The sequence below is a fragment of the Puntigrus tetrazona genome, chromosome 11 (assembly GCF_018831695.1).
Source record: "Puntigrus tetrazona isolate hp1 chromosome 11, ASM1883169v1, whole genome shotgun sequence".
Lineage (NCBI taxonomy): Eukaryota > Metazoa > Chordata > Actinopteri > Cypriniformes > Cyprinidae > Puntigrus > Puntigrus tetrazona.
Genome location: NC_056709.1, coordinates 3,557,654 through 3,581,782, shown reverse-complemented (window position 1 = coordinate 3,581,782; position 24,129 = coordinate 3,557,654). Strand labels below are relative to the sequence as shown.

The 24,129-nt window shown below is 36.7% G+C and overlaps 1 protein-coding gene across 3 annotated transcripts in view; it reads right to left on the bottom strand.

Moving 5' to 3' along the window:
• cpne5b (copine Vb) overlaps positions 1-24,129 on the bottom strand; it is a 113,592-nt gene that overhangs the window by 75,507 nt on the left and 13,956 nt on the right. For all 3 annotated transcript variants that reach the window (XM_043252867.1, XM_043252865.1, XM_043252866.1), the window contains exons 2-4: positions 8,840-8,880; positions 7,768-7,814; positions 51-154 (exon numbers count right to left, since the gene is read on the bottom strand). In XM_043252867.1, coding sequence (XP_043108802.1) covers positions 51-154; positions 7,768-7,814; positions 8,840-8,880 — 192 coding nt within the window. The remainder of the gene's footprint in view (positions 1-50; positions 155-7,767; positions 7,815-8,839; positions 8,881-24,129) is intronic.

Below are 24,129 nucleotides of genomic sequence, written 5' to 3'. Positions count from 1 at the left end.
AAAGGTGTGGATGTGGTGCTTCAGGACAGGGATCAGACAAAAGAACTTACAAATCAAAGCGCAGGTTCTGCTTCTCCTCAAAGAAGTAGTCCAGGATGTACTTTCTGACAAAGTCCGGATTTAGAGTGTTGTCAATTACCTCCGTTCTTCCAAACTGGAAAGTGGATTAGGGACAGCGGAGGGGAAGACAGGGTCGGAGAGAGAGAAAAGAAGGTGAGAAAATGAAAGGTAACAATGAGTAATAAAGGACAAAAAAACAAAAATTGGAAAGGTTTGGTACAAAACACTGCAGAAATGTGAATTAAATCTGAAATCGCAACTCCTCTAATAAAAAACTTGAGTAATCCCCCTGATTTCACTCTCTTTCTCCCTTGTTACTGTCTTGTTCCTTTACTCTCCTGCTGTCCTCCAGAGACATGTCTAAAGCTGGAGGGTTGGTTTGTCGAGGTATGAGCTCTGGAAAGGTTTAGTGAAACTTTAAGTCCTCAGTGGTAGCACTAATTACAGCGGTGTGGCTACTCGACAGCTCTGAAGATCGGTGACAATTATGTTATGTGCTTAATTAGAGGGGACTTCAGCCAAGCAGAGTGCTATATTCCTCTGAAACCCAGCCAGGGCCACCTCACTCCATCATTAACCCCTTTTCCCTTTACAAAAAAGTCTAAATAATTGGATAGGTTACCTCCCCTCTTTGTGAGGCTAAATGTGCTACAAACCACCTTTTGACATTTAACTGATCTCAGCCAATGTTTGTTTAGTGGGCTGCATTTCACCTCCAGGCATGGTGACTTTTTCATGCGATATATGTCGAGCATAAATTATTCAGTGTCAGAAAAGTTTAAATAAATGAACAGACAGCCTGCAAGCAGAGTGTGTTTCCATAAACTGATATTTAGATGATAACAACCAACTGTTGTAGAGTGTTTGCATTACTCTGTGGATTATGTGGATTATTTCAGTGGTTTTAAAAATAACATTTAAAAAAAGACGCAAACTGAATTACTTTTTGCCCCACATAATACAACAAATAAAACTATTAATCTTATAGAATAACAATGAATCACGTTAATACCTAATTATAATAATTATGTTAATACCTATATATCAACACCCCAGTTCTTAATTCTTTAATTTTGGGGCGAACCATCATTTTAAAGGTACACATTTTAAATAAATATACATGTACATATAAACATTTAGTTTTTTCCACACTGACGATGATTTCAAATTCACTCTTAATAATGTTTAAAGAAATGTTAAAACAAAAATGTTTCACTGCTCATTTTAACACTCAATACGCTTATTGTTTAAAAAAATAGCCATTTATTATTAGTGCTAATTATGCACATATTCTTATACTACACAACCTTATTCTGCATCCCTAAACCTACCCAATATGTAAACATAACAACTACCTTACTAACTATTAATGAGAAGCAAATTAAGAATTTATTAAAGGAAAAGTCGTAGTTAATAGTGTTACCTATTCTAAAGTATATGTGATGTGATCTAGAAAAACCCTGTGAAATTTTACAGTTTTTAGGTTTTAATCATATGAAAGCTGGGTACAAGTAGAAACAGAGTATTTCTTTTCTCGGTATGGAGTTGGATTCGGTCAAACAAGCAGCACACCTCATACTGGAACATGCTCAGTCGATGTTGAACTGTTTGAATACGTTCAAGGACAGGACGTCAGTCCCACTGAAGTGTTTTCAGAGGCTCCTGGGACATATGGCAGCTGCGGTGGCAGTCACGCACCTTGGGCTGCTTCTTATGGGACTGCTTCAACACTGGCTCAATGATCGAGTCTCAAGGTAGGATTGGCAGCGGGTCCAAGTGACACCAGTCTGCCGCCAAACCGTCACCTCATGGTCAGACCTCTTGTTTCTTTGGGCTTGAGGCATGCTGTGGTATTCATGGATGTCTCCCCCACTGGATGGAGGGGGGAACATACAACAGGCACACAGTGTCAGGTTTTTGGAAGGGTCTCCAACTGCAGTGGCACATCAACTGCCTAGAGTTGCTGGCAGTACAACTTGTCCTGGGCTGTCTCAAGGGACATCTTTGGGGCAAGCATGTACTGGTCCCTATGGACAATACATTGACTCTTGCATACATCAACCAACAAGGTGGTCTGTGATCCCATCGCATGTCGCAACTTGCCCACTGCCTCCTCCTCTGGAGTCAGAACCATATGAGGTTGCTTCATGCTATTCATATTCCAGACGTGTGCAATCAGGCAGCCAAACTGCAAACTGCAAACTGCAAACTGCAAACTGCAATCCCCGGAGAATGGAGACTCCATCCCCAGATGATTCAGCTGATTTGGAAGAGCGTTTCAGAGCCACTCAGGTAGGCCTGTTTGCCTCTCCAGAAACCTCTCACTGCCAGTTGTTTTTCTCCCTGACCAAGGGAAAACTCGGCGCAGACACACTAGCACACAGCTGGCTGTGGGTCCTGCTAGTGGCACCCTATTGGTCTACCCAGACCTGGTTCCCAGAACTCATGCTTCTTGTGACAGCTCCTTCTTGGTCGATTCATCTGAGGAAGGATCTTCTGACTCATAGACGGGCAACCTTTTGGCACCTGCATCCAGACCTATGGAAACTCCATGTCTGGTCCCTGGATGGGGCATGGAGGCTCTAGGTGACCTACTCCAAGGGGTAGTTGACACCATCTCTTCAGCAAGAGCGTCATCCACAGGACATGCCTATGCTTTGAAGTAAAGCCTGTTCATTGAGTGGTGTTCTTCTCAAAGAGAAGACCCCCAGAATTTCCCGATCAGAGTCGTGCTGACTTTCTTGCAGCAGGGGTTGGAGCGAAGGCTGTCTCCCTCCACCAAGCCCAAACCACGACCCCATAGATTGGATATGGAAGGGGTTCCTTAGGAGGTACAGTAGGTTGAATCCCAGTGCAACATCCAATGGGTTTTCCCAGATTTTGTGTGTATATATATATATATATATATATATATATATATATATATATATACAGGTTTTATAACACACAGTGGCTAGACATATTATAATTTAAGATCCACATAAATTCTAAAACTATATTTTTATATAATGAAAACATTCTTCATTGAAAATTGAAAGGTCAAATTACTGTCTATTACATTTTCATATATAATATAAATAATAAAAATAATATGACCATCTCATCAATGGCCATAAAAAGCAATAGTTTCTGTATAGACAATGGGGTGAAAGTTGTTTAAAAGAAATGCTGATTAAACAATTATAATAATAATAAAAAAAAAAATTACTAGAGTTCAAGCCAAATACGAAACCTTACAAAAGTCAGGAGTTCAAATTACTCTATGTAACAATTAAGTAACAACTTTAATTGCAGGATCCACAAAGAGCTTTCAACCATCTAATGAATAAAACCTAATTAGCAAACAAGCACTGTGCTGTTGTTCTGGTAGAACTGAACCTTTCAGACTGCTCTGTTAATTTCAAATCAACAAGCTAAAAGCCATATAAAGCGAGCCTTAATTATTAGCAATTATCGACAAATGTTTGCAATTGCTATAATCACTCCTCATCCAAAACAGATAGATGGCATTCACTGTGTAGACCAGATATTATTGTTACTGTATGTTTCCTTTTGCCCAGAGAAAGAACTAAAAGATCTACGTAGCTTTGCAATTACTTTGTCAGGCATGGCAGCAGTGAAGCCTCGTAATTAAAATGTTTGTTGACAGAATACACTAAACTGTTTATGCCTTCTGTACTCAATGTTCTAAAGATTGTGAATTTTATTTCAGCTTGTTAAAACCAAAATGCAGCTCATAAAAACTTGAAAACAAGTTCAACCCACTTGAGCTTTACAAAATGTTCAGTATAAGTTTAGTTACAATGATTACTAATGACTACTACTTTACAAGACATTCAAGCTTCATTTTGTTTTGATGACTGAAGTGTGGATTACTTGTGGGGTTTTTTTATGTTTTTACAAAAAAATGTCAATATATTTTCGTTTTCAAGTCCTCGTTGTGTTATTATTACAAATGACCCAGAAGCAATGTTGCACTATAATTTTTTAGATAGTTAAATAAAAGTTATTATTATCCAACAGATTTACCTCATGAAATAGCAAAACAGCCTCTCAAATTGTATTTTAAAGTAAAAAAATAAACATTTATTAACAAATGTGCCGTGCTGTTATTGTTATACATTATTCCTGATCCATATACGCTTTTTAAAAATCTAACTGGCTTCCAAATTTAAGAAATACATTTGGTTAATACTTCATTTGGTATGGAAAAGGTTTTACAAAACCCCTGCCCAATGGCTTTTTTAGACAAACAACACACGCCAGAGCTCTATCAATGACTTGCCGGTGACAACACACACACACACACACACACACACACACACACACCTACTAAAGAAAGGCAGTCACCCGTACTAGTCAGTACTGTCATATCTCCAGACTGCACACATAAGACAGTGTGAGCTTAAGACAGTACATAAGGATGAAGGGCTCTTAATTATCACCTTAATTATTATTTTACATGGCAATAATGTAATAATTATGTTGAGTAGGACAGTGGTTGTAATAGGTTATTAAATTACACTGCCGGCCATAAAATAAAGTTTTCTCATTTAATTTAAAGCAGGTCATTATGCATTATGTTGGTACAGTTTTATTGGCTAAAATGACTCAAATTAAATGATTGATCTTAAGTATATTGTGTGACAGTCACTACTTGATACACAAAAAATGCTGTGTACAACAAATGTTATTTGTTTTAACCAAGATGCAGGGTTCAGCCCATTGTATAATTCTATTGGGTTATTTGTAATATTTTTAGCCAGGAGCCAGGTCATTTTTAATGCTGGGTTATTTGATTAAGCCCAATGCTGGGTTTAACCTGTTGGGTCATTTTATTGTTTTTTTATATATATATCTGTATTTATTTTAGTCAGTGCTGTGTAATTTTTAATGCTGTTTTTTTCCACCTACACTCTAAAAAATGCTGGCTTATTTGTTTAACCCAAATGCTGGGTTTAGCCCATTGTGTCACTTTATTGGGTAATTTGTAATATTTTAGCCAATGCTGGGTTCAGCTTGTTTAGTCATCTTATTGGGTTAATTTATTTATTTTTTTATATTTTGGGGTCATTTAAAATCTTGGGTTATTTTTTTATATGTTAAAATATGTTTTTTTCATCTCAGTACAGTGTCAGTTTACTGACAAGTTATGAATCACTGGTTCAAAATTCTTTAAAAATGCTACTTATGAATGTTTTATTTCTGAAATGCTTGTTAAACGAGTTTAAATGTGTATTAAATTGTAAACCCAAATAAATTAAATTCGTCCTGTATTTTGTCCATAGGCGTTCTTGCTTTATAATAATAAAAAATTCTGGTAATTTTAAGATGACAACAGATGACCAATAAAACAACCCGGCATGTTGGGTAAAAACATCTATAGTTTACGTTACATTTCCGGGTACATTTATTTAGAAAAATAAACATTTAGAAATGTTGTGCACTGGATTTTCGTCTTATTTTCTTATTGTACAAGAGATGCAACAGCTAAAATCTGACATTCACGCTACTGTTGTGAAATCCAAACAGTAAATTCTCTTCCAGAACCTGACAACCCAAGGTGACGGGTCTGTCAGAAGCAAGCTCTTGCGCAGAGATTGCATGGACAGTGGGCAGGATGTCATGAAAGCATTGAAGCTTATATAATAAAAAGGCCCAAAACCCCTTTTCAGTACAGGAAACCAGCCAAGACCCTCACAGAAATGAGTTGAGGAGACCATGCTTGACAGAACAGTGGAGCACCACAGTGTATCAGTGTAATATACTGAGAGATGCAGTGACAGTGAGCAGAACCTGCACTAATCATCTCCTGGTGCTCAAATGTGTTTGTGCTATTGAGTGTTGTCTCTTTGCAACACCCTAAGAATGAACTCTAACACAATACCATGTAGATTATGTCCTTCATGCTATTACCGATAACATACCAAGCTATAAATCCAAACTAAATCCAAAAATCCTATAACCTTTCATTCAGACCGTTTAACTTCTTTAATGACAGTCTCTCGCGTTATTCACACCGAATACGAGCAGAGTGCTTATAAAAATAGACAGCTGAGAAATGAAGCGTGCCAGGATTTATTGCTATGGTGAGCTGTCATCGCCTACACGAAAACCTACAAATATTCTGCAGGTGTACGTGGCAGCCCTCGGCCTCGCAGTATTATAACTAACAGCCAGGGGACGGGCCAAAACCCTCTGCCACTGGATAAGAAAATTAGCTTTTTTTTTAATACAAAACCTTTGTTTTTGTATTTGACATTTTGAGAGGTGAGTGTTTGTTATTTCATATCAGATCTAAGATTCAAACAGCAAAACATTCACGATTTCTTCATCAGTTGCAGTTACACTGAAGTTCATACAGCAGTTTTGATTATGCCCAAAAAATGTCACTCTCTGTTTCGGTATATGGGTCAATGACGAAAAAAGGGTTTGACCATAAAAACAATAATTGTAATATTGCTTTTAAAATAAAAAAATAAAAAAATAAAGATTCTCTGTTTAATTTTGTTTTTGTTTTCTTAGTCAAAAGTAAATATTATAATTTTTTTCTTGATTTACTAAATTTACCCACTAAAATGTCGCGCATATTTGCAACAAAAATCATTTTATGACACAGTAAAGGATGAATTACTTTAAACCCAATACTAATGATTTGTCATTTATTTTTTTGCCGCTATCCTACGTTTTGCCCATTTGTAAGTAAGATTTATTTATTCTTTTATATATTTTCAGAACGAGCATGTTGTTTTTAATTTAACATAAATATGGTGTTACATTGAATGACAGTGTAACATCATTTCAACCAAATTTTGCCATTTTATTCTTCAAAAACGTATTTGAAACCTTGTAGAAACTTGTAAATGTAGATACTCTACTTTAACATTTAATAGAAATATATCAGTAACTCCATAAATACAGAATACATAACCATGCACTTTGGATAGCTGTACCAGGTGAGTAACCAAGCAAGTTTACTAGAGCAGAAAATCTGTATGGAGCAGGCTATTTGATCCAAACGTCTAAATGTATAACTCATGTGCTGTTGTTATACTGTTATAACATGATTGTACATACAAAAATAAATTTTGCATGAAAAGCAGTAAAAATTGTTGGTGTTTTACTGCCACTAGTGTTAATTTCAGCTAAAAACTGCAGTAAATTACATTTATACGTGATTTACATGATAAAGAAGTTGCACCACTTGTCATTTAATGCTATTAAAGATGATGTTTATCATATTTCTAATAGCATTTAGAGGGTAATATGACCAACCATGTAACAGATTTTACCATTAACCTAGAAAAAAAAACACAGAAGCTTAATCTGCACCACTCAGCGTGACAGTCCTCTTCTGATTCATAACCTCAAATTGGAAACTACAGATACTGACTCATCGTTATAAAGACACCGTTGGATAAACAACACTCGCTCAGTACAGCAGGTCGAGACAGAACAGAGAGCTGTTGTACAGGCACTGAACTGGGTGTAGCTTGTTAGTGATGAGATGCTGGATGCGTTTCGATGGCGTACAGAAGAAGAAGAACAGACAGCGGTTTGACTGCATGCTGCTGCAGGGCGAGCCGACACGCCTGATTGGACAACAACACCAGAGATGAAACCATAGCAATGCAAGCTGGGAACACTCACGGCGTGTGTGTGTGTGTGTGTGTGTGTGTGTGTGTGTGTGTGTGTGCTCGCACTCACCTCTCTCCACTGCTTGGTCTCCACACCCTGAGTGTACAAGACGCACACTGTGAAAAGGGACAAAAATAGCAAAAATTAGTGCTACGCTACACTCAGGAAAAAAAGGTGAAGCTGTGATTGGGGCAATTCCTTTCAAATAGCGACGCACCGAAATGAAAATTCTGGGCTGGAATGAAAACCAAAACTGAAAATGAAGGATGCACTTGGCCAAAAAAATCAAATAAAAATAATTGTTGGTATACAATTAAACTGCACATAAGGCAGTTTATATGTCATTATACATTACAATTATGGGTAGTTGCATACTGGTATTGTTACTAATGCAATTGTACTTAAACAATGTGCGAACAGAACGGACACAGACACAAAATGCGCAAGAGAAACGCCATTTCATCCGAAACCAAAAATTACTGTTTTGTCTGAAATATGTTCAATTGCCGAAATTATGGTGCATCCCTATTTTAAAATATTCTACCGTGTAGACTAATATGCAACTACAATAATGCGCAAATCAAATTTAAGGTTAAATAAGTACAAAAGATACTCCGCACTCCCTATTTTTATATAACACCACTGATGTAATCAGTATTTCTGTTCATTAGCCATCGTTATTTCAATACCTAAACAATTCTCTTTTGCGTTTCACAAAGGAAAATCATACTCGTTTCAAATAATGTGAGGGAGAGCTGAATTCTATTGAGCTATTTATTTTATTATTACTTCTAGCAGATGAGAAGTAAAGAGATCTCTTTCAGAAAGGAAAGAGATTCACTTAGTTAAAAGGCTGAAACTCCATCCACCTCTTTCTTTTCTCTTCTCTTTTTCAGCCCGATCTGTCAGTTCTCTTCAAAGGGCCTCTATGAAACTTGCTGCCATTGCGCATTTGAGTTCATGTTTCATTCAGGTTCGTTGGAGTCACGCGGAGCGTTGTAGATGAGAAGAACTCATCAGAATCATGCTGATGTTTGATGAGAGGCGAAAGACAAGAGATTACAGAGAAAACGAGTGGGGGTCGCTAATTAATGCACGAAGAGACGATAGCTCAGTTTCATCTTCCATTGGCTGTACTCACGTGGATCAGATTTGGAGAACGTGTCTCTGTCTAAAAGATTCCTGCGGAGAAAGGAAAAAAAAACAAGATCAGTATAATTCTGACAGCGCGATTAAACGCTATCAGTGACACGTTGACACGAGAAGCTTTATTGAAGAGGCTTTTTGACAATTTCATTAATCCGGCTTATTAGAATTCCACAAAAGCAGATATCAGGATGAAGTTTGACATCAGAAATGTTGACTATAGGCTCCCACAAAAATACTAAGGGGATTCTTTTGTGTTTAAACCTCTCTTAAATAGCATCATTTTTGTCATTTCAAACTACTGTAGCCGGTGGTTATTGCTGCTCAGAAACAATATTTCACTTTCGGCGTGTAAGGGTAAACCCATGTCTTCCGAAACAATATGTGTTGATGAAAGACAAAAAGCTCTATAGCAACTAAAGTATTAAAAGTCATATTGAGTGACATAAATGTAAATATCTCTATCCGTATACATAAATATATGTAGAGATAACATTAAATTAAATTACATCGATGTTAAAGCTTAGACGAAACAACAGTTGCCTTGGTGACCACTGAAAAAGTTTTACATAAAGCACAAATAATTATCAAAAAAATTATGAAAAACTACAAGTAAATTAAAGAAAGAAACTTGTGTTTTATATCCCAAGTCTTCTGCTTACAATGCATACAATTACATTTTAGCTTGAAAAATATCATTTTAAATCGTATGATGACCTGTGATCATTTTTAAGTAAACCGCTCCATGTAAGCGACGTGCGCTGCTCTCCAGATAGAAGAACACTTGATCAGTCTCGGTAAGCTCTGAACACAGATATCGAGTCCAGCTCTAGAGTTCGACTTCTGTTGATATGAGATGTGTGCCTCACTCCCAGCGGCACGACTGTCATCACATCTCAACGTCTAAATCAGAAATGGCATTTCTATTATGAGGAATACACACGCACCCCCCCTCACACACACACACACACGCACACGCACGCACACACTCAGGATGGACTCAGGCAGAATAGATGATCAGAGGGAAATGTGTGGTTTTGCTCTGACCAACAAAGCAGATGTGATTACAGGTTCTCTCAGCAGCCTTCTGCTTCACCTAATCTACAGGAACCTGCTCATAATCCTCTCATTTTCCTTAATCAACCGTGTTTATGCCCACTGGAAACGATAATTACCATGTTGGCCTGAGCCATCAGGAATAATGGAACTGACAGCAGAAAAAAACGTGGACCATCGCTGACAATCAGTACTTTAGGGTGTTTTATTTGTGGTTGCTTTTTCAGATTCATCTCTTTATAGTACATTTTTTATAGTAAGCTAGCATTTGTTTTTAATTACTTTATTTATAGATTATTTTGTACAGTTAGTGAATTTCTGGTGAATTTCTTCATACTTTTAATGATTTACATAAACTGAAAATGTATTATATGAATAGATTAATAACAAAAAATTAATAAAAACTAATAAAACATATATATATATATATATATATATATATATATATATATATATATGTGTGTGTGTGTGTGTGTGTGTGTGTTTATTTTATTGCTTCAGCGTAAAAATATATTAGCCTGTTAAGTTTTAATACTTGTAAATATGTAAGTAAATTTACATTTTGTAGAACAACATTTTACGTAAAATGCATATGAATTATTATGAGGTCACGTTGATTATGCAAAATAATAATAATAATAATAATAATACATTTTGGATGCAATAAATCGCAATTAACTGTTTGGCTGTTATTACTTTGTTGACTATTGTATATCACAACATTTTTGTAGAAAAAATGAGAAATGAGCACAATCATTTTTTTATAACCCTTACTATATATATAGAACATTATTGGAAAAATAAATTAGAGAAGCATGTTAATGTATTAAGAATGAATTCAGAAGAATGAATGCCTGTGTTACTTAAGAATACTTATATTATTTCTATTCTATTATTTAGAATGTAATATTATATATAAATATATTTAACATAACATATTTTTCTTAAATACATACATGCATGTGTTTGTATTTATACAAACATACACAGTACAAACACATGGAGTCTAAGAGTAGCATCCTGCAACTATAAGAACATGAATAAAAATGCATTTTGACAAAGAAGTCTTTCTTTGTGCTGATTTTTTGTGTGCTACAAAAAGCATATCTAATGTAGCTTTTCATTAACACAGAACCAAACCCAAATCTAATCTTACCTAAAACTTTAACATGAATCTTTTGTCTTGAAAACACTATCTTTCAACCGAATTTCTAATATGGAAATGAATCCGCCCTGCTTTTTCATAAACGGTTGCTCAGAGGCCAAATGTCAGCGACATTATTACCTTTCTCGCATGCAGAATAAATGCAGATGTCAGATAAGGTTTAGCAAAACATTTAGAGATCCGTGTGACTAAATTTATTCTGAACTCATCATCATCCGTAACACTCGCCCCTGTTTATGCTTAGCATATTTAACATGAAAGTAAGAAATGCTCGTGGCATTTATACAGAACCATATACAAAGTTATTTGTTGTGACAAAGCTACAAGAAGTCTTTTATTTTTGATGGCAACAAGATGAGCAACGGCAACCGTTGGAAATAAAACAAAGTTAAACAGAGTTCAAATGTATGCAAACGAGTATTTGACTTCCAACACCAGTGTAGAAAGATTGGTTGGAAAACGTCATCTGTATGTGAAACTTTCAAAAATGCAAAGGAAAATCATTTTTGTAAACATGTAAATATTCTAGCGCTGTCGAATGATTAATTGCGATTATTCGCATACAAAATAAAAGTTTTTGTTCACATAATATATGTGTGTGCACTGTGTATATTTATTATGTATATATAAAAACACACACAAACTGCAAATATTTTAAACGTTTTTTTACGCGCAATTAATCGATTAATCGCAATTAATCACTTGACAGTGACGAAATATCCCCTTATTCTACTCACCGTAACCACAATCTAACAATCCGCTAATGCTAATACTTCAAGAATGTCTAAAGTGGACAATAATGTGGAACTATTTATTTTGCTTTTTTTTTTTGTGTTTTTTTTACAAATGAGTCACTCCACATTACGTTTTATAACTTGCCATGAAAAAAACAAATTATTAGACAGTTTAAGAAACTTTTTATTGAACTTGTTACACAGTCATGAGGATCTGAAGACCTTTTCTATAATATAACATGACCCCTATCTATTTCGATTATTCTGTATTTTGTATGTTGTGTATTGTAAAACTTGGAAAAATATAATATTAAATTTCCCTCCGGTTCGCCCGCTGTCGTAAACATGTCACCATACCCAAAGGAGTTTAATTTAGAATTTAACATTTTTTTATAGCAACGTGTAAAAATGTTTTGCCTGTCTCCAAAACGCCTGTAGAAAAAGCTCGAAGCAGGTGTGGATGATTACGTTTGTAAATTACGGTCTTTGCTTAGTGAGTTTAATTTCAATTACTCGTTCACTTTTCAACAGCCCAAAATGTAATTAACTACTAAGTATTGTTCTCTGCATATCAAACAGCAAATAATCACCCTGATCTTCTCCGTCACGCTTGTTGAAAGACATTGTGCAGAGAATTTTTTCTGAAAATATACAACCAAACAAAGCCTTCTCGTTGTTCTCCTGAAGCTATATACTCGCTAACCATACCAAGCAAGCACTCAAGATCATGTAAAATGCATTTTTAAGTAACATCCTCCTAAGGGTGAACAGCTATACCGTACCATAATGATGGCTCAGCGTGAGTACCTGCCATTCTTCATTAATTGCTAACTCTGTGACAGCAAGTGCCATCATTAAACTGTATTCATGTCCTTGTCATCACACCTACTGAAAATCAAAATATCTTGTCCGAAGCTCAGCAAAGGTTCTTTTCTTTCTCTCCAGGCTCTGAGGAATCCTACTGGAGGTTTAATTATAGCCTTTAAGAGCTGCGAGATGAAGCTGAATCTGTTATGAGTATCGCTCTGAACCCCCCGTGTCTAAAAAGCAGGGAACCATTCCACCTTGTTTGCTTTCTGTGTCGATCCTTCTTTCTCTAGTGAAATTTATACGTCCCATTTTGATACTCTGTGACCCTGAAAAAACGTGCTGTTGAGGTTGACGGAGAATTCATTAAAGATTAATCAAAAATGTTGTTTCATTTTGGAAAGGTTATCTGAGAGCTGCGCGGATGGGCAAGGGCTACTTGGACACGTGTGGAGTTGCAGGTTTGCGAGTTACTGTGGCAATGGAAATGATTGTATTGTTGACTGTGACATGGTGTGATTATATCACAGCGGTATAAAGGTTAAGCAGGTTCTTGTGACTTTAAAGATCAATGAACAGTTTCCTTTCTGCCGTAACGTGAAGGAAAGACTGGGTTAAAATAGGCTAAAAGGGATATATTCAATATAACATATTAAAAATGTATAACATACAGTTGTGATAATAAGCAGAGAGACTACTGTTGATCCCTGTACTGACTTGCCATTCTGTGTTTTTGCCATGTATTGTAGACATACAATAATACACTTGCAGTGTTGGACTTTTATACTCTATAAATGGCTTAAAAATCTGCTTGGGTGACTCATTTTAACTTGTGCTGCCAATCAAGATTAATCACATGCAAACATTATAATAGGTAGTGCTGGTTAAACAAATTAGCTTTAAGTTTAGACTTTAATAGACTAATTGTCCTAAGAGACAGCGGCAATGAGTTTGGCTCATAAGCTGTTCCAAAACTTAGGATCCAAAACAGAGAAAGTCCTGCCTCCCAAAATATCGGTACACAAAGAAATTCATCTCCAATAATCGTTAATAGAAGTGGGAATGGTAAGAAAAAGTAAGTCAGACAGATATGAATGAGCAAGACCGCAGAGTAACAAGAAGGTGAGCAGAAGACTGTAAATAATAAAGGACAACATATGTAGCCAGTGGAGATTAAATAGGATTGATATGAGCAGAACGTTTAATGTAAGTTAACAGCAGAGTTTTTAAAGTAAATGAGTAATTTATTGAGTTTAGCCACTAAACTAGAACTAGAACCCATGGTTACATAACAATAGTGATGCAGGCTGGTGAATAGTGTTTGGTCAGCAAGCAATATATCTGAATATCATTGGCAACAAGCGGTAATGAAAACCAGGTAGTATAATGTAAATACTGAATAGTAATGGGGAGAGAACTGAGCCCTGTGGAACACCCTGTTTGAATAAGACAGAGGGAAATTTCTAGTTGTGCATGGTGATGTAGTATTGTCTGTCTCTCAGATGGGGGGATAATGCAGCTTCTAGCATGCCAAACTCTGAGAGGCACATGAGTAATAATTTCTGAGAGACAGTATTAAAGGCTGAGCTGAGATTGAGAAATAAGAGTATGGAAAGACTGCTCAAATCACCAAAAACTAAGAGGTCATTGATAACCCTTACTAAACTTTGATGCAAGCAAAAACCAGACTGAAATATATCAAACTGATCATTAAATGCTAGAAACGGGTATTTACTTGTTTTTTTACAACCTGAGAGATGAGTGGCAAACTATATCTGCGGCCCATAGACATTGGATTTGAAAATAACGTTGAATAAAAGTCACATAAAGTCGCACTCTTCCCTTCAATCCAGGACAATGAAAAGATTCTTGACTTCAGTGTGGGAATGTCGAAAGTGGCAATGTGATGCAAACCTGGCATTGGAAACAGAAGACTGGCTGTTATCGAATCCCAAAAGGGTTTGTACATGAGAGTAGTGGAGTGTTGTGAGGTGGCAGTTTTGCTTTGCCACCAGAACCGTCAGGCACAGCAGAAAGACTATAAAGGAAGCAGTCTACAGGCTTCTTCCCACAAGAGAGAACATACCGACTGCTCTGGAGAAGATGCCAACTCTATTTTCTGCAACCTTCTGCTTGATTTCACATATTTCATCTCATCAGTCTTCTCCCTCCATATCTCTCTCTCTCCTTCTCGCCGTGCTGTCTCCGTATATGTCACTTTCTCTCTCTCTCTTTCACTCTCTCTCTCTCACTCTGGCATCAAACTCTGATCACTACGAGCTTGAAGGCTTTGATCACTAAAAAACAGCGCTTGCCACTCAGTAAATCAATGCCCTGGAGTCACAGTCCTCTGTGTGTGTGTGTGTGTGTGTGAGTGTGTGTGTGTGTATGTGTGAAAGCAGGCTCTAACAACTGCAATATATCGGAAGAGCAGCCAAAGAAGCATCAACTCTGTTATCCAGTGCAGCCTACCCAGGCTCATTGGAAATATGTGCCTCCACCTACATTTCTGCAAAGCTCATACTTCACACCAAAAAAACCTACCTATATGCACGAATGACAAAAGTTTCTAACTGAAATGAACACTAGAGGCAGTAAAACTCAAATATTTATTTTCACACATATTATGATTTACGGGGCAGGATTGCTATTTCGAAAGCCCTTGCACGACACTATGCTATGACTTTTAACATACTACCATCTGAAAACTGATACTTTTGAATGTTAGCGTCACATATACAGCTTAATTCATATGGGTGTGCTTTAAGAACAGCTCAAATGTGCATATAATTTAAAATAGCTCAGTTGCATCAGCAAATGTATTTTTATTAACACTATTGGAGAGATTTAGGTGTTGGGTATGGTGTAGAGCATATGTTATTTTCCAACACAATAGAGCATTAAACTTTTAGCAGCACTCCCCAGACATTTCAATTCTGAACCACGGCAATGCATAAGCGATGTAATAGAAATGCCTCAGTCTCTACCATCACAATATGCACATTGAATACAGGTTTTAGTGTCACTTACTGGTCAATTCATTTTAAAACTGCCACGAAACAAGCGGTAAGGTATAGTGTTGTAAAAACGTTGGCACAGTGTGTGTTTCCGATGAGCCTGCATGGATTGAGCGATATAGATTTCACTATTTTTTCGTTGAATATCAACTGAAATACCAGAATACCTGTTTTTATTGCATTTGCTTCTCGAAACAATGTTTCAATTGTAACTGATGATGATATCTATGGACTTTTATTTCACTAACCTAGCTTGTTCTTCAATTTGGCAACGCTTCATGTTAAGGTCTCTCAAATAGTCGCTTATTGGCATGCATATTACTATTATTACTATATTATTACTATATTTAGCCATTTATTAGTAAATAAGCACATATTAAGGCCTTATTCTACATGATCTTGTTATTTTACTTCCCTAATCCTGCCCAATACCTAAACCTAACAACTAGCTTACAAACTATTAAGCAGAAAATTGGGAATTTACTGAGGGAAAAATCATAGTTAATAGTAAATATGTGTTCCCTATTCTAAAGTGTTACCTTCAACTGAAAAATCAGAATGTTAGTAATAAAAATAATAAAAAAAAATGCATATATGACAGTTATCTTTGGTATCTCCTTTAAAGGCATTTAAATGCAATTCTAAAATATTCATAAATAAATAAATATTTAGGTAAATGTAACAGGTTCACTCTACTTTTAAAATGACTTAATAAATAGACACGTTAAAACTGTTAATTAACAGTTTATTTTTAATTAACATTTGTCTTGTAATGCTAAAGTGCATTTTAATTCAAGCTTTTACTTGATTTAGGCAGTTTAAAATACAAGCATTTATTGCTCTGTTTAATTTTTTAATCTATATTTTTACTGAAGCGGCACTCATTTGTCACCACAGTCAATAGGTAAGAAAAAGTAATAGTAAATAAAACCATAATGTCTGAGCTTCTGTTTTACAAAAAGAAGATAAAAATGGTATGTGTAACCTTTGTCAGTTTGTGTGGACAAGAGTCAAATGATCTGTGTGTGTTTTTCAAGATAATTCAAGATATTAATTTATTTGCTGTCCAGTCACATCTAGCATTATAGGAGCTAACAGAGATACATTTCAGCTTTGATATTGACGATGGAACGATACTGTCCATCGTTCCATCTGTACAACGAATACATACTGTACTTTTTAACAAAATCTCATGAACATCTACCTATTAAAACCAATAAACAAAAGACATTTATGATAATGAAGACGTTCCGAAATAAGCCTGTCACCATCCCAGATCGGTCTTCTACATCTTAAAGCAACAAAGCTTTGATGTCTTCTAGATTTAGCTGCAGGCAACCCCGTTTTCTCAAGCTGGATTAGAGGAGATGATGTAATGCATTTCACAATATCATGAATGATGTATCAATTTGACAGCAGGATCTCTGAATAAAGGAAACCTTCAGGGGGATCTGACACGTGATGTGTTCGAGGGGTGTGAATTACCATCTAGGGACCACCTAAAACCGTCTTTATGTAGATGATGATGCAGACTAGGCTTTTAGAATCGCTGGACGATGGATTCATTTGCATCAAATTAAGCTCAGCTAGGATTTCACATTACATTTTACTGAAGCAAAAAACGGTCAAATCTGACACCTGTTCTTGTTTTAATTTAATCTGAGTCTGAATATGCCTTCTTCCATACTATATAGCAAACGAAAGTAGTAGACGTAATCTTTGAAAAGTATTTAGAGAACAATGTTTTGGTGGTGAATGACTATATGACAGTACAGAGTGACATTTCTCTTTGAGAGTAGGCCCGTTTTACATTCAAGGGCTATTGACAACGTCTGATTTCACTGGAGAGAACGTGTTATTAAAATGTTCTACACATTGACCTCAGTAAAAATGTGACAGATTAACTTAGTATATAACTAATAGCTGACAGCAAACACACCCACAATTTCTGGACATCACATCTTTCTTTCTGTTTTTGTGGAGTTCTGTATATGTAAGTGTGAATGCGGGGGCTAGGTGTGATAATACTTGCGATATAGACAGTTGAAACGATCTGTGGGAGGCCATGTTTTGCTCCCACTGTTTACTTCCTCTTTAAAATTGCATTTTTCTGCTGCTTTTTGTCTCGGTAAAGTTCCCTTCAGGGAGCGAGTCGTGTAATTAGCCATGATTAACTAGATGTCTAATGTGCATGTAATGACACAAAATAACCAAAAAATGACATTGAAATATTATGCGCTTAATGGGCTCCTGAAGATCATTAAACACCATAAGAAATGAGTATTCATGATGTTATTTTCAAGCCCTTCGGATTTGCTAACCAAATCCCGCTCTCCAGGATTCACTCACATTATAAACTCAATATAAAATCCCTCACTTCCACTTTGAGGTCATTTTTTTTGTCAGCTGATTTTTTAGGCTACTCCAGCTACACTGAAGTAAGCCAGTGCCAGGGCTATAAGCACCGTGCATTTTTTTTTAGAGTGTTTTTTTTTTTCATTTCACAAGATGATCATTAATTGCGTTGATTATTTGTGAATTAGTATGATGTTTTTATCAGCTGACGGCACCCATTCACTGCAGAGGCTCCATTCTTCTGACAAAGAAACAAACTCTATCTATTACTTGCATAGCCTGAAGGTAAGTAATTATTCTGCAAATCTTCCTTTCTGTGTGAACTGTTCATTTAATGCTCATTGGTTTAAGTAACCTTGATGGTTTGTTCTCTTATAAAACATTTTTTAATTTTCCCAGACACTTACAGTTCGAACCCTTCGTGAGATTTGTGACTGTTGACAAGTTCCTTTAAAATAAAGAATTAAATAATTGTCTTTATTAAACTAAAAATGGTTAAGCCGCATGAGCGTGAATCACAAACATATCAACATGATCTTGACTGCACTTATTTCACTCCATCCCTAACAGAAGCCGCCTACTCTCCTCTACTTTCTAAGCAAAGTGTTTTCCATCTCAGATAAGCCTATGGATATGGCCTTGGTCAGAGCACACGCTGGACTCTCTTGTGAATTTCCGGCGCAAGGCAGACGGCATATGTCATGTGCACTCAGGAGGCGATATTCACAAACAGTAAAACAGGCCTATTTCCTACTGCAACCCCTTTTTCTCTCCAACCGAGGCTTCCTGTGCAGCTCCCCTGTAGTTTTAACACACACCCTGGAGAGAGCATATACACTGTTGTCTAGGAGTGCCTGTCCGTGTCCTTAAAGTGCTTCCAATCACCACCGCCAGCCCCCTGCTCAACACCACCTGAGCAGCAAAGTTAGAGAGGACAAAGAGGCCTGAGCTCCATTTGCTCCATTAGAGTACTATTTTAGTCCCAGAGCTGGAGATAATGTCCACTGTTCTAGCCAGCTGGCTGAAAGAGAAGCTGTTGAGGGAAAGACCAGTGATATCTCAGAGATGGAGCTCCATTTAAGGAGTGGGGGCAATGATTTGACCCCGAGCGGGGCGGTGGAGGGTTGTAATATAGTGGTGATCACAATGCCTTCTGAATAACAGCCACCTTCGGACCCCTGTCTGTTTATGTCGACAAGTAATTCTCTACATCTTCTACACTGTTTCCTTCTGTTCAGGTGTTTTATTCCCACGTGTCAGTGTGTGCACTAGCCACGTCTATATTATATATTATTCCTAAATCATACAAATCATATCTGAGTTTTATAAAAAATTGTCCTTGCTATTCCAAGTATTATCATTGCAGTCAGCGGGTGTTTCCCCTTGAATAGTCCAAATCATGTCAAGTAAAGTGCACATCCATAACAAAATGTGCCTCACATGTCATCAGGGGCGTCCTGTACAGAATCCAAGAGTTTTCATAAGAACAATATACATATTTCAAAAGTAATAAACTCTTTTCTGTCAGTACATCAGTATTGTGTGAATAATGGCAAATGCGGAGAAAGAACAAAACAAAAAGCAGCTCACAAATTAGCAGTACCAAACTAAAGACTTGTAAAGAAAAATGTCAGAGGATTCCGATATAAGCCCAAATTTGGTTTTTTAAAGATATCTTTTGCTAAAGTAGGGAAATTTAGCTTCTTTTGCATCTGTAAACAAGCTTGCCTGTGTCCTACACAGCAAAATTTCCACTGTTGTTTAAGTTGTTTTTGGTGTTAATGGTTAATGGTGTTAATTTTTCTAGTGTTAAATTCAGGTGTAGATTTTAACAACATGGACACCTGCAATGTAAACCAATGTTCAGAGTCAGTGTTCTTACAGTCAGTTGACATTATTGACACTGGTGATGAGATCCTATCTCCGGTCCTTGCACATTATTTATGTTTTGATTAATTTGTTAATTCTGCATCACTGTTTAACATTTGACCAGCTTTAAATTAATGTAAGATGATTAATGCTAATTAGTTTAAACATATTTTAGTTAGACTAGGCTTTTTTCACTGTATATCTAAATACAGTTTTACGGTTTACCATGTTTTATGTATAAAAAAGTGTAATTGATTAAGACTAGATGATTCCCTTCATATGCTCTAGACATGCAAATCTGTATTTCACATAATTGCATGCTCTAATCTTAAAATTGCGTATATGTGGCATCATTGTGTGATTACATAAACAAACTGGTAATTTGGACTGGTGTCTGTAAGAAACCGTTTTTTCCGAAAAGAACCAGATTTGCCATCACTTGCATGTATTACACCTGCGTTTTGCATGAAATATATATTTCATATCTCCAGTGCGCAGAGGTTTTGTTAAAACACTTACCAATACATTGCATTTTTCAACGCTGGTTGTAGCCATCAAAATGTTGGGGAAATGTCAGACAGGAGAAATTAAAGCACTATGAAAGTGTTCTGAGCTTGTTACAAGCCAAACCGAGAACATGTTGTACCAGTGCTCAGTAGAAACACGGGATAATTTGACATGGGTCCTGACACGCATTATGAGAGAGTTCTGCAACAGCTGGAAAATCGGTTGTTGGAACAAACGGAATTGTTAAGCAGCATAAGACAGGAAGACAAGGCACTGTGAAACATCAACAACAATATATTGACACTGCAAACATCAGAACCCAGCGCTGGGAGTGAACCAGGAGGGACGTAAAATGTCCACACTGACAGTGATAATGCTGCAGGCTATAAAACAATCACAGCCCATCAGGACATATTTATATTTTTTATAATTAACGTGACACTAGTGGATGACACCGAATCTCATTACCTAGAGAACTGAGTGTCCATGAGCTGCCATGAGCAAGGATTCAAACTGCATTCTTTTAAGGCAATGCCATTTACATGTGCAAGAATGTTAATGCTACTGTTTTACAGAAGTCCTTAGTTTAAAGAGAAATGCCTGCTTTTACAGCACTTGTTTATCATGGCAGGGAGAGCAGATAATCTAATTGTTAGAACATCAGATATTTTTGCCAATAAAGAAATAGTTCATTAAAAAATCTGAATCCTAGGTGTATATGACTTTCTTATGCACAGTCAGAGTTCTTGAAAAATGTATCCAGGCTCTCCCAAGCTTGGTAATTCTGATGGATAGAGGCCATTATTGTGATGTATCTGTTGTAAAACTAACCTATACAGCATTGGGGGTTTTATCGCAAGTAATCTGAAGCAGTTCAGTTTTTGTAACAAAACTATTTCTAGATTTAATATTATAACGTAAATACTTGACTTCCCACGAGAGAGACAAGTTCTGGCAAGATTCAAGATTTTATTTGTTGCATATATTTTGTACATGTGCAACTTGCAGTGAAATGTTAGTCTGGTACATTCCAAAGAAAGAGAGAAAAGAAAGAAAATGTATTTATATATATTTATATATAAATACAACAGAAATATACATCAGGTAGTAGCTAACAGGTTTAGAGACTGGCATTGTTATCAACGTGAACACACATTCGTGAAGCCATTAATTAATTGTTTTCCCTTTTTGATTTCAAACTCTTGGCTTGAGATTGATTTGTTGTGGTTTTAAAGCACTACAAGACCTTCCACTGCACTGCAAGTATGCAATTTTCTTGCAAAATTTCTCCCAACAGCTCTAAACTATAAATAATTACCAAAGGTTTACTGTAGTGATTCAGGTTAAGGTAATAACATGGCATGGAAGATGAATGATGCTAGAGGAGAACTGGCCCCAAAGCGAGCCTGGTTTTTCTCCATTCTGTAATGGATGGGGTTTTGGTTCCTTATCGCTGTCGCCTCTGGCTTGCTTAGTAGGTTTGTTATTCAAAGCTAAACCAAAACTAACCCAAAATTTTAATGTGAAAATATACTTTTTACATTAAAACTGAAATGTGGCTTTTTTCATTAAACATTTTAATTTCAGGAAGTGTGTGCTTTGAATTCAATTGTTCGAAATGTTCAAATAATAACCATAGTCTGCGTTTCCTTCAACAATTTTAAAACATATATACAGTATAACCATAGTAAACTATGAGGGCATTAAATAAGTAAATAGTAATTTGAGGTGAAATGTTAAATTAATCAAGATCTTCCAGGCCTACGGTACTTTGGAGAGAAATTTTGTACCAATGAGAGCTCACTGTAGGTGGTATTACCAATCACATTGCCGCTGAAAAGAAAACCAAGTCACCATTAAAACAGTTATTATACCAGGTTACCACAGTGTTAATTATTCATCACAGTAGTCCCTCATCAATTTTAAACGTTAAATACAATGAAAAAACTCTTCAAAACCTATGCTCTCCAGCAAAAGCTTACTCAGATCAAACATGTCTCTGAGTGGTTCAGCGGGTCGCCATGACAACTCCAAAACTGATGTTATCACAGGACTGTTGGATCTGTCAGAACGACGTCAGAGCCCAAATTGAGAGGTAGAGTATGAAATCTGAGTTAAGGGAGGAAGATTCAGAAAATACAACAACAGAACAGAGTATGTGTGTCGCTTATTTCTAAAATAAAGGGACTGATTGAACCTTCTTCTCATCAGACAAATGAAACATCAAAGTACCGACGACAATAAAAGTGAGCACCACAGAAAAGAGCCTGTCTGAAGAGGCACCATCAGCGCAATTAATGCTGTCAACACCCTGTTTGTCGGTGCAGATCGAAGTCAACGTAAATAACGCCTGACTGCATCATAACACGATGCACTTTCATTGCAACACTTTCAGATGAACTCATTGAGTCGATACACCCACACACGCCTAAGTTTCAGAGTTTCATCTTGGATGCGAACCACAATAGGCAACCTCCTTAAAGCAACCTTTGAGAATTTAAAATGCAAATGATATGCAAATGATATGCATATGTAGCGGTTCGTAATATCCCAACACGAAATACAGCAACATATGGTGCTGTTTGCATGTAGCTATCGCTCGAACGATCTCTTTTTTTAATGGTATAGATTAGAATTGATATCTGAGGCCATAGTGCATGACTGATTACGTGTCCCCAAAACATGCGCTTTGCCTTTTATAATGGATATTGAATAGATACAATTTGCTCCAGCAACAACAACAAAACCTCTCCGATCCCAGAAGCAATTATGTCCCGATTCTCAAGAGGCACCAGAGCAGTTATACACCGTATTTCACAATATTTCAGTTAAAATTATTTTTCTCGAAAGTAACCCCGACTGCTTTTGAGCATAGACAATCTTCCAGTCCAGTCATGTCCCCGCCGTTTTGGAAAACCTCTAGAGTCTGCAGATTTTAAGTTGTGATGGCGTTTGGGAATTCTTCATCCTCTTCTGTGCATGCTAATGCTGAGTTTTCTTTCTAAGCAACCCAGATCAGAATGAATCAATCCCTTGGTGCGGTCTGTGGTGGCTGGGGCCAGGCTGCCATGAGGCCTAATTGGCTTTCATCCCTTTAATAAAAAAAGCTTGATGTGTGCCCGGCAATGGGAACACGAGCGATGCAAACAGAGCCGGGACTCTCTAGATCGATCTGGATGCCCACGCAGTATGCTTTTCCCACCATCTATTTAATTATTCACTCCGGCCAGCTGCCCCCCCAGGGCTTTTCATGCAGTGTGTGGAATGTCAGAGGTACAGATGCAGAGGCAGGCCTGCCTATTGCAGGATGTATCACTGCAGCACCGTGGCGGTACAACTCTCTGGAGGAGGAAAGCGACACCACATCACGTACGCAGCTAACAGGCAACAGCATCATCTCTCATTATTCACTAACCCATGTCGTTCTCTTTCATTCATAAAACACAAAATTACATTTTTGACATAGTAAAAGTGAATGGAATTTGGCTGCTGATTCGGTCAATGAATGGAGCATTATTAAGGGCTGCATCTGAATGTTCACTGATGTTCAATATACAGAAGTATAAATATGCATAGTATGGATGAAATCGGGATACACATTCTTTGTATTGCCAGTGTTATGTGACGCGCTTCACTGTCATTCCAAAATTATTCACTTATGAATCATTCAGTTGATTCAGTTTGCAAAAATGATCTAAAAGACTTACTGGCTGATTGATCACTTAAAGGAAAATTCGTTTTTTTTACTCACCCTCGTGTTTCAAACCTGTAAGAC